General features: G+C 30.8%; 3 protein-coding genes across 4 annotated transcripts in view; all 3 read left to right on the top strand.

The window, feature by feature from the left end:
• Positions 1-4,807: 4,807 nt before the first annotated feature.
• LOC116778694 (uncharacterized) lies at positions 4,808-6,019 on the top strand. The gene is made up of 3 exons (XM_032672705.2): positions 4,808-5,430; positions 5,545-5,802; positions 5,866-6,019. Exons 1-3 carry the CDS (start codon positions 4,910-4,912, stop codon positions 6,017-6,019), a joined length of 933 nt encoding a protein of 310 aa, XP_032528596.1. The 5' UTR covers positions 4,808-4,909.
• A 304-nt stretch (positions 6,020-6,323) lies between these two features.
• LOC116779149 (ATPase inhibitor mai-2, mitochondrial-like) lies at positions 6,324-9,449 on the top strand. Its single transcript, XM_032673329.2, has 3 exons — positions 6,324-6,483; positions 8,697-8,823; positions 9,175-9,449. The coding sequence occupies exons 1-3, from the start codon at positions 6,428-6,430 to the stop codon at positions 9,304-9,306; spliced, it is 315 nt and encodes a 104-aa protein (XP_032529220.1). The 5' UTR covers positions 6,324-6,427; the 3' UTR covers positions 9,307-9,449.
• A 3,944-nt stretch (positions 9,450-13,393) lies between these two features.
• The window catches only part of LOC116779193 (syndecan), a 143,226-nt gene continuing 142,626 nt past the window's right edge, over positions 13,394-13,993 (top strand). Inside the window, exon 1 of one of the 2 annotated variants that reach the window (XM_032673392.2) lies at positions 13,394-13,629. In XM_032673392.2, coding sequence (XP_032529283.1) covers positions 13,564-13,629 — 66 coding nt within the window. In that variant the 5' untranslated portion in view covers positions 13,394-13,563. The remainder of the gene's footprint in view (positions 13,630-13,993) is intronic. The other variant, XM_032673390.2, reaches the window with a different exon arrangement.

The raw sequence follows: 13,993 nt of genomic DNA, 5'->3' as shown, positions 1-13,993 counted from the left end.
ATAATGATCATAACACCGGCCAACAGAAGATTACTTTTTGATAGTTTTTTGATATGAGTAAAAAATAATACTAATCTATGGTATTTTAAACACAAAAATATGTGGGCTACCACGTTTGTTTTTTTCTAAAGGAAACCACATTTTTTCCATACACTAAACTAATTGCTATAACATTCACACATACATTTGGAAACTTTAAAAAAATATATCGATTACAATAATTGCTACAGTGCTCTTTTGACATATTTACGTTCAGCGCAAAAATTGCGTCTGCATGTAGATTTTTGTTTGTGAGAACTAACAATAATAACGTTTGATTGAAAAAAAGTAATCAGTCATAATATTTATCTTTCATGGACATTGGTACCTTGTCTCCATGATGGTTTCCTGTCGCCCTGTTCCTCACTATAATCCCCATGATCATCAGGAAAAATCCGTATGTGACTATGAAAAATGAAGTTTTACACTTATATATGTAAATAATCAATATATCGCAATTTTGTATACTTATTTTAAAAGTTTGCCACAATATTTTTATAGTCAAGGCTTTTGTAATTTCCTAACAACTTGTTCTTAGATTTTGGAATTAATTCTTAGCGTTTTTTTATTCAAAAGTAATGATTTATAATAAAAAATTACATTATTGAAAATACCTACTGCCCAAATTTTGGCAATCCTCAGAATTGTTAATGTTCCCCTGATAAACGTCATGGTTACAGCTCATGCCATTGATCGAAACAGGTGGGAATCCGAAGGAGCAATATCTGGAGAATACGGCGAGTGGGTTAAAACCTCCCATTTCAATGTTTCCAGGTATGTTTTCACTGGTTTCGCCACGTAAGTGCATTTTCGAGCAGTAAAATAACTCTATGGTGCCTTCTGCTCTATTCCGGCCGTTTTTCCATTAATGCACGACTCAAAAGCATCAATCGTAACCGGTGACGATCCCCAGTGATGGTTTCATTGGGTTTTAACAATTCACTATAAACCACACCTTGTTGATCCCACCAAATACAAAGGAGGAGATTAGATCCATGAATATTGCGTTTCGGATTGTCGTAATATATCCATTTTTTATCGCCAGTAACAATACGAGGTAGAAATTTTTTTTTTACCTTTCTAGCAGTAGTTCACAGGTCATAAGACATCTTTCAATGTCTCTCATCTCATTTCCTTCCTTTTGAATCATTCCCAAATCTTTAAGGCGTTTTCCTACCGTGGATAAATCAACTTCAAAAGATGTAGACAACTCTTGAAATGTTTGACATAAATTTTCTTCGAGTAAATCCTCTAATTCTGTATCTTCAAATTTTTTTGGCTGTCCAAGTCGTTCCTTGTCGTCTAAATCAAAATCAGCACTCTTAAAACTCATAAACCATTTCCGACACGTTTGATCTGCTAAAGCATGTTTACCGTAAAATTCTACTAAGATCCGATGACTTTCTGCAGCACTTTTGTTCATTTTAAAATAATATAATAAAACTCCCCGCAAAAACACTTTATTTCGTATACATTTTTACATAATTAAATCACTGCCACTTGTTGTTATTAACAATTACAAATAAGGTGCGTCGTAAAAACAGTACCTAATAACAGCTGTTTAACAATCAATCTGTTTCTAATTGTAAAAACAGAACATTGTAATAATCGCGCCATCTCTCATCGATGGTACGAATTAATTCCAACACCTTAATAACATAATGAGATCTAAGATTTTCGCGAGTTTTATTCATGTAAATGAAACTAATATTTTTCGGATAAACTACGCGGATTTTTATTATTTTAAAAAACTACATAATTCCGACCGTGATCACGGTTGCTGAAAAGTAACCGAAACGTCGGGATTATGTAGTTTTTTAAAATAATAAAAATCCGCGTAGTTTATCCGAAAAATATTAGTTTCATTTAAACCTTAATAACATTTTCTTTGAACGCCAGCCAAGGTCTTAATTGTTGTTACATACATTCTTTCACTAGTTACCAAACACCCTATTTGTGATCCAATCAAAGACTGCTTCTCTTGTTTTTGCATCTGATAATGTCGGAAATTTTTGTAGAGTAGGTATTTGAAACTATTTCCTTATCCATTGTTTTAATGAACTTTTTCATCACGCGGCGTTTAATATGAAGCGGAGATAATATTTTTTTTGGGATTAATTAAATTTTCTCGTATAACATTTTTGGTTCCCAATTTGAGATTTGTATGATGATTCCATTGTTTCTGAAAGTAATACTTTTCTCGTGCTCTGCTGTTCAACTCACACAAAAACATGGATATGTCCTATAACCTGAGTCCTGACAACTGACCTTACAGTAACGTGATAATTTTCAGATCTCCACAAAGCTAACCATCTTGTTCTTCTTTATTAAGCGTGTTCTTTTTCCAGTTTAATTTTATCAAGTACTTACTGTTTTTAAATTTGTATCAACAAAGTGAGCAACAGGAACACAAACATACTAATAATCTAGTATTGTGAAACTCCGTTTCGAAGAATAAGTTTCCATTCTCTAGAAACAAATTGCGCTCCTAACTTCTTGATGAACTCAGAAATAATGTGGCAATACACTTGAGTGAAAATAGGCGCAAATTTTGTATTTTTCTTCTCGAGATGTAGTTGAATTTAATGAAAGAGCATCCAAACTCATTCATTTAATTATCTAATTTTCACTAAATAATGAAAAAAATATAACATCTTGGACAAAGAAAATCATGTCGATCGCTGTAATTTGTATTATATAAAAAAAAATCTTAACAAAGCTCAATATTTATAACCAAGCAGTAATAGGATATCCGCATTCAACGAACAGATCAAAGTACCTAAGTTAAAGGTATCCAATATTTAATAGAAATTAAAAACTAAAACGATCAGTACAAAGATACAAAATTTTGGGAGGGAAATCAAAAATTTAGTCCAATATCCAAAATAACTATTATATAGGCAGTTTGAAATATTATAAAAAATCCATCCACCGATAAATTAACTAACTCGTTAAATTAATACAAATTTAATTTTTTTATTAATGATTCTGGTCCGAAAGATTCGGTCGTCATTACCTGAAAGTACGTCGGATTCTCAGTATTAGGTATATCTATAAATTCACCTCTATTCAAAGCAATATTTTTCTGATTTGTGATAAACTAAATGTAGCCAACATTCAAAAAGCTTTTTTTAAAGATTGTAAAACGACTTAGGTTTCACTTCTGTGTTTAAAATACGTTTAACAGTTACATTTTATAGTATGTTTTTGTGTGGGTTGTTTTAATTTTAATATTTTCTTTCAAAAGTAACGATACAAATAAATATAAAATTCGAATATTCAGATCAGACTAGTCGTTTCGTCGTATCGGTATTTTTATAAATAACAAAAGCATCTAAATTAACTACTCAGTTTAAAAACTATTGTCCCGTCCATAGACGCAGGTTGCAGTTAGTTCACGAGCTGTGATTAATAGTTATTATATGACGTAAGTTCGAATTTACAGTTCGGATTCTTCTATAAATTTTTCTCTTAATTAAATTAATAAATAACGCATAGTAAATCCGTAAATATTAGTTTTATTTAATAGAATAGAATATCCGAACTATTGAAAATTACTGAAGTTTTATTAATTTATTTCAAACGCCTAATTAGGACATATCTACATATATAAATAGGGACATTCTGTCCAGCGACATCAATATACTATATGTTTTTTATCTGGATAGATCTAAACGATTTTTCTTGAATTAAAGTAACATTCCCATACTCTTAATAAAGACTTATACAACCTTTTTAGTATTTCGCTACTAATTTATCCATATCCGTCTAGATGAGGTAAACAATGTTAATGTTATTGTAAATATTTCAAAAAGGACATTTTGCAAACTACATCATCATTTAATGAAATAAATAAATGGCAATTGTGTAAAATTTTATTCATATTTAATTATTGTACTACTGTTACTTCTAATAATATCGAAGGTTATTAAGAAAATTATAATAACTTGGCCAAAGTATGAAAATATAAGAAAACTATGGAGAATATCATGAATCTATCAATAAGTAATAATCTCTTCAATAACACAGTTCCGATATAACAATATCAACAATTTCTTCCCGTGACGATGATAAAAATATAAAATAAGTATTTAATGACATTTTACTCTTCACTTCTCTCCTTTTAAGACAAATTTTATTGAAACCGTCAAACACTCGGGGTTTGTCACTTTTATAGACTATGTGAATACACTTAATTTTTAGCGTAAGGATATATCACTTAATTAATCTAACAATCACGTTTTTTCAACAATAACATGGACTGAAATAAGAAATAAGAATAAATGGTTTCATTAAACAAACACAATCACAAACCTTCCTGCAGAACACAATTAAATACAACATATCGAAAATACACCAACGAATAATAATAATAAAAAAATATATTTAAATAGTATAAAATAAATATCTTGTCATTTAAGATCATACTCTCATAATGTAAGTAACACATTTAATTAAAAAATGTTTAAACTTAACTAATTACATATTCCTGATTGACAGACTAGCATTAAGACAATGCTAACGTCAACATTCTTATAACTTTTTATTAAAAATAAACTAATGACACGAATAAAGAGTTTTAAAGCAATTCATATGTATAACTTTTAATTATGATCTCAATATTCAATAAAGCGCGCGAAATTGGTACCCCGAAAAGAATCAACACTACTTTTAAACAAAAAATAAATGAATAATTAAAGCATTGCCGCATGGAATACATATCTTATTCAATTATTTTATGTATTTACATCAATGGAACACTATCGAAGGGAACCTCATTATTAAATAAGTTTTTAAACAGTCGACACACAATTAGTGGTACTGTCCGCTTGTCAAATTTATTCAATAGTTTCGCCGTCTGTTGTTTTAAATGTTGAAGCCGATAATATTGGACGTTGAGTGCATCGTTTGTAATAAAACGTTGCAAAAAATTAATCACGATCCCCAAGAAGTTGCGCGTAAAATGGTAAAAATTACGAACAGACGATCACGGACTCCGAATTGGTCTTTAGAAGAAAAACAATGCCTACTAGAGCTAATTAAGGTTCATAAAGAGATTGTTATAACTAAAAGCAACAACGGTCCAAATCATTCCGAGGAGAAAGATGTCGCTTGGAACGAGATACTTAGAAAACTGGCTTTAAAGTTTGGGAGTAAGTTTAATGCATTTTCAATTAAGAAGGTGAAGACTCAATGGCAGAACATGAAACGTATAGCTCGCGAGGAGATCACAAATAATGGACCGGCTCTCGAAAAATATTCAAGACAATCATTAGAAGTGTGTAGTATTCTAGATATAATAAGAGATGGTGTGCTTAAAACAGAAGCTGAACATTGTTCTGAACCTTCACTTACAGCTAATATTGAAATCAAGACTGAATGTGTAGATGAGTAAGTATATAATTGATGAAAAATATTTAGAGACCTTATTACTTTTGTTATAAATAAAATTAAAGTGTAAGAAAATGTATAAATTTATATTTTATATATTTTTAATGATTACAGAGATATAAGTCAACCAAGTTGCAGTGGTGAGAACAGTTTTACATACCCAGAAAATTCTCAAGAAAAAACCAATGACACTATCACTTTAGAATCATCATCTTCCACCATATCTGATCAAATATCAGACATGGATGCTGATCTGCCTGAAGAGTTACAAAACATGAGAAAGAAATCAACCTTTTCAATGACTGAATCCACATACTTTGACAATGTTACTAATAATATTCCATTTCAAAAAGAAATACAAGAATTTATAAGGTACCATTTTTAATAACTTTTTAATTATTATTTTTTTGTTGTATATCGTCCATTTTTTCACAGATATACAGAAAAGGAGAAGCAATTAAAAATGGAGTCCTTGAAAGAAGAGCGTCAAGTGGTTAGGGCTATGAGGGAGACTGCAGAATTGAATAAAATTATTGCAGAACAAAAATTGAAGCATGTACTCTGGATTAAAAAGCAGGAAATGGCGTAAGTTGAATAAATCATTGAATTTTAATATTAATTATGATAGACTTAGGAGAAGTGTTTTTTAAATTGCTTAATATAAAAATTAAAAAAAAATACTTCAAACTCTCATATGTTTAACGCCATCTGTTGATAAGTTACTAAAGTTTTTAGTTAATTTATTGCCACTGTGTAAAATCAGTATTTAGTTAAAATTAAAATCTGTTGTTTGTTTTTAATAACAGCATTAACGCAGTTGTGTTAAAATTCTTATAGTTTATATTTTTTAGGTTTCTAAAGTCTTTTAAGCATATAGTACCATAGACAAAATTATTTATGGTTTTTGACATTTATTATTTTGAAACAGCTATTTTTGCGAATAATCTCGTAGCACATTTTATATTTACTTATTATAGATAGTATTTTATTAAGAAAGATGAGTTTCCTTGCCAGAACAAGAACACGTATATTGCCTGCGGTATTTAATACCAGGTAAGTTTACCTAACCGGCATGGTTCCAGATTACGCAATCCGCAATCTTTGATATCTCAAAAAAAGTAAAAAGTAACCACTAATAGAGTTTAAATTAAATTTAGAAGTGAAGCTCAAACTTGTACTTTGAATTATATAAATAGCTGACGTCTTTCTTTATTATATAAATTACTGTTACGTGGCTATGTATATGTTACTAAGTCCTCACTTGTTGATAAGACTATGCAATACACTAAAATCACACGAACCGGGAATGTCATCTCTCCTTAGTCTGAAAGAAAAAAAACAATAATTTTTACTTTTCCAATTCCATACCACATCTCCAATTTATCTATATTCTCTGTTGTATCAACTTGTTTGTAAATCAATGACCAAAGATTATAATCGTGTAGCATTAATGCCACAAGATGACTCTTGATTAAAAACTATAATGGAATTTTTCGAAAATATCAAAAGCAATGAAAAAGTACTAATGAGAAATCAAATTTAGAGATCCAAAAATGTTATTATCTATTTATTACATGAAAAAATGCATATTTATCATCTGTTGATATCACAAATAATGACTGTAACAGTTTAAGACTGATTTAATCAAAATAGGGTGCAATATATTCGAAACCATTTTTTTTTTTTGTATTTCTGGATCAATTCCAAATTAAGATAATGTTGTGATATTAAGATTTATAAAAAAAGATATCTTGTTTTCAGGACTGCATTTTATTTATTATATATATGAAATGCAACGCACAATTTTATTTTCAAATAAAATTTTTATTTAACAGTAAAAGTTATACATAGTATAGCGCTATTTAGTTGTCATGGCTGCAATATCAACAAACTTATTGGAATTTGTAAGTTCTAGTCATCGATTGTTGGTAAATCAGTTTTATACAAACACTGTGTGACTTTATATTACCCAATAAGTCTATGGTGCATATTTTCTTATCAAGACTTGGCTATAACTGAAAATTGTTGAATTTTCGTTAGTTGAAGATGTTCAAGTATTATCCAGACTGTACTCTGTTTAGTTTTTTTATTTTTATCTATCATAGTGGAAAGTTGTTCCGAGGACATGTCTCTTTTAGACTCCAGAATTTACTAACATACCCTTCAGGCTTTAGAGAATTGATTGATGGTTACAGCATATACTATTTAATTATCAGACATTTCTGAGCCTGATCAAGTCTCGGGATCATAGTTACAATTTTTTTTTGCGGTCGTGTTTATTAAAATTGGGGTATTTATAACTTTTTTGTTGTAAAGAATATAATTACGAAAGTTTCTTTATGGGGCATACATATGATGCGTGAAAAATTAGCTGATGAATAGTCATTTAGCCTTATTAAAATTTAAGAGTCCATGTTCTTCGTAAGTAAACATCTTTGTTATTATTACCTTCTATTTGCTTTATTAAGTTCCATAACCGAATGCTCACTCACTTACGAGACTCTCATATACTATATAATATGTCACATTCATAATGAAAGTACATTTATTTATAAATTGATTTTAGTTATAGCTCTGTTCTGGTTATAGAATATTCTGAACATCTATGAACCCTAATGTCCCTACAATCCATTAAATGCGTCCTGGACCATTCAAATTTTTATTTTCCATTCATTTGTAATGTTGTACACTTACAAAACTTTTTTAAATATTCAACATTATTACATGAGTATAGTACAGGTCATTACATGATTCTTAAATTAAGACTGCTTTATTTTCTGATGCTAGGTAATGAAGATAAATAGTAAGTTGTAGTCCACTGGCCAATATCATTCATATCCCTATAGCTTGTCCGTTAGTATTATTGATTACAGTATTTTTGCCAGCCCTTTAAAGATATGACGATTCTAAATGTCTTTTAAGGAAAATAGGGGGAATATTTTCCCATTTACGAGCCAAATTTTCCATTTGTAATTTGTGATCTAAGTAGAAGCTTAGATGTGTGTATACTGAAAAAACTAATGTTGTCAATAATTAAGCAATTTCTTTGAGAAACACACCCAAAACAATTATAAATTCATCCTTGGTCGGTTGGCGCTGTTAAGATAGAACAGAAGCAATGTTTACTAATTCATCAAGTAATGCTTAATCATGAAATATAAAAATTATGTCCACAGATTATAATTATTGTAGTTTTTAAGACATTGTGTGAGTTTGTTTTATAATTATCATAACAACATAACACTTATGAGGTTATTTATTTTCAGGATGTATGCCGGTGAACCAGGCTCCGGAGCCGGTAAGGGTGGTGGCGGCGGTGGTGCCATCCGTGAGGCCGGTGGAGCATTTGGGAAGATGGAAGCCGCTAGGGAAGATGAGTATTTCTATAAGAAGGTAATCAGAATGAATTTAGTTCTAATAAGTACTCATTTAACAAATTAAATAAATTTTTTTATCTGCTTTCTAATTCAAATAGTTAACATAGAATTACTAGTTTGTTGCCTGAACGTCTTGGAATGGATACAAGACATTTAGAGATTGTAGGTTCAAATCCCACTTGTGGCAAAAAAATTTTTAATTTTAGCTCGACGTGACTTTAACGTTCAGAAATATAACAATAGGAATTTATTTCTGTGTCCCCATTCATATTAACTACAACACTCACTGAAATAAAATGTAACATACAATTTGTATTCAATCTAATGTGACGTTGAATGTGGGAATAAATCATGCATTTTGTTGCAGCAAAAGGAGCAATTGGCGAATATCAAAGGCCATTTAGATAAAGAGATCTCCTTCCATCAGGAGCAGATAAAACGCCATGAAGACGCTATCAGGCGCCACAAGCAGCAGATGGCAGAGATGGGAGACAAATAAACTTAATGTGTATCATATACAAGTCCTGTTTATGAATTCCCTGCTTAGACATGGAAGTTTTTCTTCATTATTAAGATTAATTTTTTTTCGCTTTTATTTTGCTTAGGTTCTAGATTTGAGGTAATAAATATATTGTACAGGCATTATATGTTTTATTCAAATTTTCCCTCGTTAATTTAGTTATTTTACTAAAAAGAATAATTTTGGAAGATTTAACGTACATTGAAATAGAGTTAGGACGTTGTGTACTGCGAGAATTAATATTAAGAGAAAATATTTCTTTTGAATAAGGTTCATATGGGATTCATCATAGATATCTTTTGCTAGTGGACATATTTTTAGGTTTTGTTAAAAAATAGTTTTGTTTCTGTTCACTAGATGGTGTGATTAGTGCCAAAATTGACCGCTAGATGGCAGTTGAGAATACATGCGACGATCATCAAATTATTAATTCAAGGTTCTACTTATTTTATATCAGATGGCTCCTTGTTTTAAGATTTATATTTTTAATAGAACTTTTGATAAACTGAAAAGTGAAAACCTTTTTTTTTCTTACTTTTCGTATTTTTTATTCCACATTCTTAGTCTGTAACCAAATCTACAGGCCACTATGAAAGATAGAACAGACATTAATGTATTATTAAGACAATCGATACACCGAATCGATTTTAGAAATATCAATCAGTCGACTTGAATTGTATTTCGGCTCTGAAGGCTAATACTTTTTGCACTTAATTTAATACAAATAGCTTACTCTTTTAAAACTGGCACAACACATTCAATTATTAGAAATTAATGAAAAATATGTCTAAATCAGTCGCATGACACGTAATATATCGATACGACAAGTTTAGATTTATTACATTTTAGATACGTCCAAGAAATAGCAGGTTTCGTTTTCAGCTGAATTTAGAACTACACGACTAACTTCGGTTTCATATTACGTGTCGATTCAAAAACTAGTATTGATCGGATATGCTTATAATATCATTGTCCGAATTATCTGTCTATTAGACGGCAAGGTTTACATAAATTCGTAATTCTTCTGACAAAACTCAATAATGTTGTATACAATACATAATCTATATCCTATTAGTGGGGTACACGGTGCTGCCCGGCTTAGTGGTACCTGTAATACATTATTGGATTAAAACGGAAGCTTGTCCATGATCACTAATATCAATAATGTTATGTTTCGCCACAATATTATAACTACTACCTACTTATTATATAACTTTTTTTTATAATAATCTTAAAATAAATTTAAATGAGAGATAACATTTACGTGAGTGTCTCTCAAACCAGATGTAGGCGGAGAGATAGCAATCAAAGTGTACAATTAATTGTACATGATCAGTTACTTAGGCCAAGTTAGCATCGTCACGCTTCTTACGGACGCTTAATAGTTTTTCATTCATAAATCTTTGCACATTATAATTTATAATCATCAATAGGTTATTGACACTGTTTGTAATTTCTTAAAACTCAACGATAATTATTATATCTCCAAACACCGGACACTCTTTTTACTTAACTTTGAAACTGTCGTCATTTCTCAGATGTAAACGCTCTCGACGTTCTAATCCAAGGAAATCCACTTTCAGCTGTTTGCCTTTTTTCTGAAACTAATATTTTTTTATTTTTACCTGTTGCGGAGCTAAATAACTTATATGCATTTTATGAAAAGTTGCTTGCTATCTACACTTTTTTGTGCGAATTCGTATCTGAACAATGATTAATTTATTAATTAGTCAGGTTTTTTATTTTTCGTCAGTTATTTCATTAGTTTTGCATGAATTTTAACTGTTTTCGTAAACAGAGAAGTTATCTATCGTGTTTCCGTTTTTCAATTTCATCGTCGTTTTTATAAAAGTAGTATTTTTTATGTGTAAGGATAATGTATAGTTTATACATATTTTGCGATTCAGCTGATAGAAATATATTTAACAGTGGAGACAAGTGAAGAATATTAGAAGGAAAAATATTCCTTTATAAAGAGTCACTACGTATTTCTTTTAAATCTTGACGTATATTATTATAATACATATTTAATATTCTAGGTGACCTTATATTTAAATAAGTATGAATATTTATGTTAGCACCCCTAATTCAAACATTATCGTTATTTCAAGCGGTTTTGAAATATTTACATCATAAAAGTGTTGTGTTTTATTTCGTATTCTTTATTTTATTTAACTAAAGATCCACACTACATACGACTTCTTAATTCTATTACTCAACTAACTTATTTTTGACAATGATGTTTTCGAGGCTCAACGAAGTACAACTCCATAAACACTATTTCCTATTATCTAAGACTACACACGTAACTAAATAAAATAATTTCGTTTTTTGGACTTTGTACGTATATTATGAGGGGAGCTTATTATTTATGGTTTCACACATCTTTCAATCGATGTGCTGTAAGTAATGGTATTTAATTATTCATCCTACCCATCCCTCGTGTTCCTGCAAGCCCCTTAAGCCCCTGATAAAATATAATATTAATTATCGTCTTGGTAAATACTTTTTTGTGTTTAATTTTTTCTATTTTTCTAGTGTGTTGTTTTTTCTGTACATTTACCTTAATAGCAGTTCTACCTAGGATTCATCATAGTGAACTAAGGAATTGGGTTAACAAAAAAACAAATATTTTTTGCTCAGCAGATATGTGTTACAACAAATCGCAACGACATCTACAGTCTGTAGAAATGACTATACAAAATATAGCTTCCGCTGAAACTACACACAATATCTGATTTAATTATTGTATATTTTATTTCGCAAAATTACAATACAGTTTCACTTCAGACCATTTTGTATTTCTTGAGGAAAGCATTAAGAAGATGTAGCCTCTCATACTAACTTAGTAATATTAGTCAAATATTGGTAATCTGTTTATGTTTCAAAGAGTATGTATTACGCCATACTAAAGAACTATCGACAAGTTACGTACGCTATGTTGTAGCCTGTAGGTACCTACACTTTGATCTTAGCCAAAAGGCCGAGAAGCATATATACATAAGCATATATACATAAGCATATATACATGTATTCTGATGCTTACCATAAATATGTAGGTACATATTATCACTCGAAGTGCTCTCCGTTCATTCAATAACCTACGCTAATACTATAACTTTCAAAGATGTATGAATGAAAAACTAAAAACTCACCGTATGTAGTGTGATATGCAAACTTGTGTTAAGCATAAAGGCCGCGGTTCTGAGTTTTCTTAGTTTTTCTTTTGTATTAATACGCGATAATTGTTGCATGACTATCTAGCTATGTGACGGCATTCTAAATCCAATAGCGGACGACCCAAGATGGCGGACGAGTTATTTTTTGTGCACTCCCATGACGTGAATTAAATAAAAGGATTTGCTGAGAAGAATTTAAAAAGGACAGGATGAGAAACATTCAGTTACAATAACTCATTGATAATGAATGGATCGAAAAAAGTATTAGCGCCACATTTAGTTGTATATAAACAAGGATATGTCACATGTATATTTAAGATTATATATCTGTAACTTAATTTGGTATGAGAAATGTATTTTATAATAAAAGGCAAGGGAAATTTGTAACGTAAATTGTGTATTTTAATGTACGAATGAGTTAATTTATGTTCAATAATTTTGCCTTTTGCCTGGTGAAGTATTTTTTTTTCAATTTAAAAAAATACATGCAGGCATGTTACATAAATAGTAGCAATTTTCATTAAGATACTTGTATATAAACTATAACTATACTAGGATGTCTAAAAATATTAGATTTTTTTAATGTATATAATTATGTTTTTAATGAACTTTTACATTAAATGTTAAAATTACTTTCATTCTATTATGAAAGTTGAAACGAATCTTAAAGATAACATAACGCACATATTTTTATGTTCTTGTAACTGATTACTTTAATAAGGTGAGAGTAAATGTAATAAATTGGAGTGCGTGACGCGAAGTAGAGCTTCATCGACCATCGGGCGACGACCGAACGGCGAACACCAAAGGAAAGGCCCACATCAATGAAGTGAGCCGCGAGTCGCATTCGAACGCTCTGACTCAGTGAAGATAGCCGCGAGCGCCAAACACCGTTCAGTTTACTACAAACTTAAAACGAAGGCGCATGTCGCTCTCTCCGCCGTTGTGTCCGTGTGCATGGTGCTAGTGTAATAACATAACAGCAAATTGTTTTGTGCTGTGCTAATTAGTGTGGTGCAACCCTGTTTGTGAGAACAGGCTTTACAAATTTGTTGTGATGCAGTTGAGCATATACCTATGGCTGTCTTGTGTAGCCCTCGCAGGATATGTACGAGCGACAGAGGTAAGGGGGACCGTCTTTGAGCGTGGCATTCCGGCGTTTTGTTATTAAGTAGACGGGAGAGATGGACCGGTATTGTCATTCGCTAGTCCATAAAGTACAAACTAGTACAAGTTCTTGCGTAACTTTCAATGTCAACACGAGTTTACGATTGTCACTTAACCGTGTCCATAACAACGTAAAATCTTCTGTATACACGTGATTGTAGCGACTAAATTGACTTGCAGTGCATCATGGAGCGATGTGTCCATTATAATATTATCGTTGCCTTGAGCGAACGGTAATCGCCAGGTAAACAATCGTTATCGGTTCTCTTCCCATCGATTTCTGAGTGCTACTTCTTGGTAATATCGTAAGCGTACTATCG

This window comes from Danaus plexippus, chromosome 6, assembly GCF_018135715.1.
Source record: "Danaus plexippus chromosome 6, MEX_DaPlex, whole genome shotgun sequence".
Classification (NCBI taxonomy): Eukaryota; Metazoa; Arthropoda; class Insecta; order Lepidoptera; family Nymphalidae; genus Danaus; species Danaus plexippus.
This window is presented reverse-complemented; position numbering and strand designations above follow the sequence as displayed.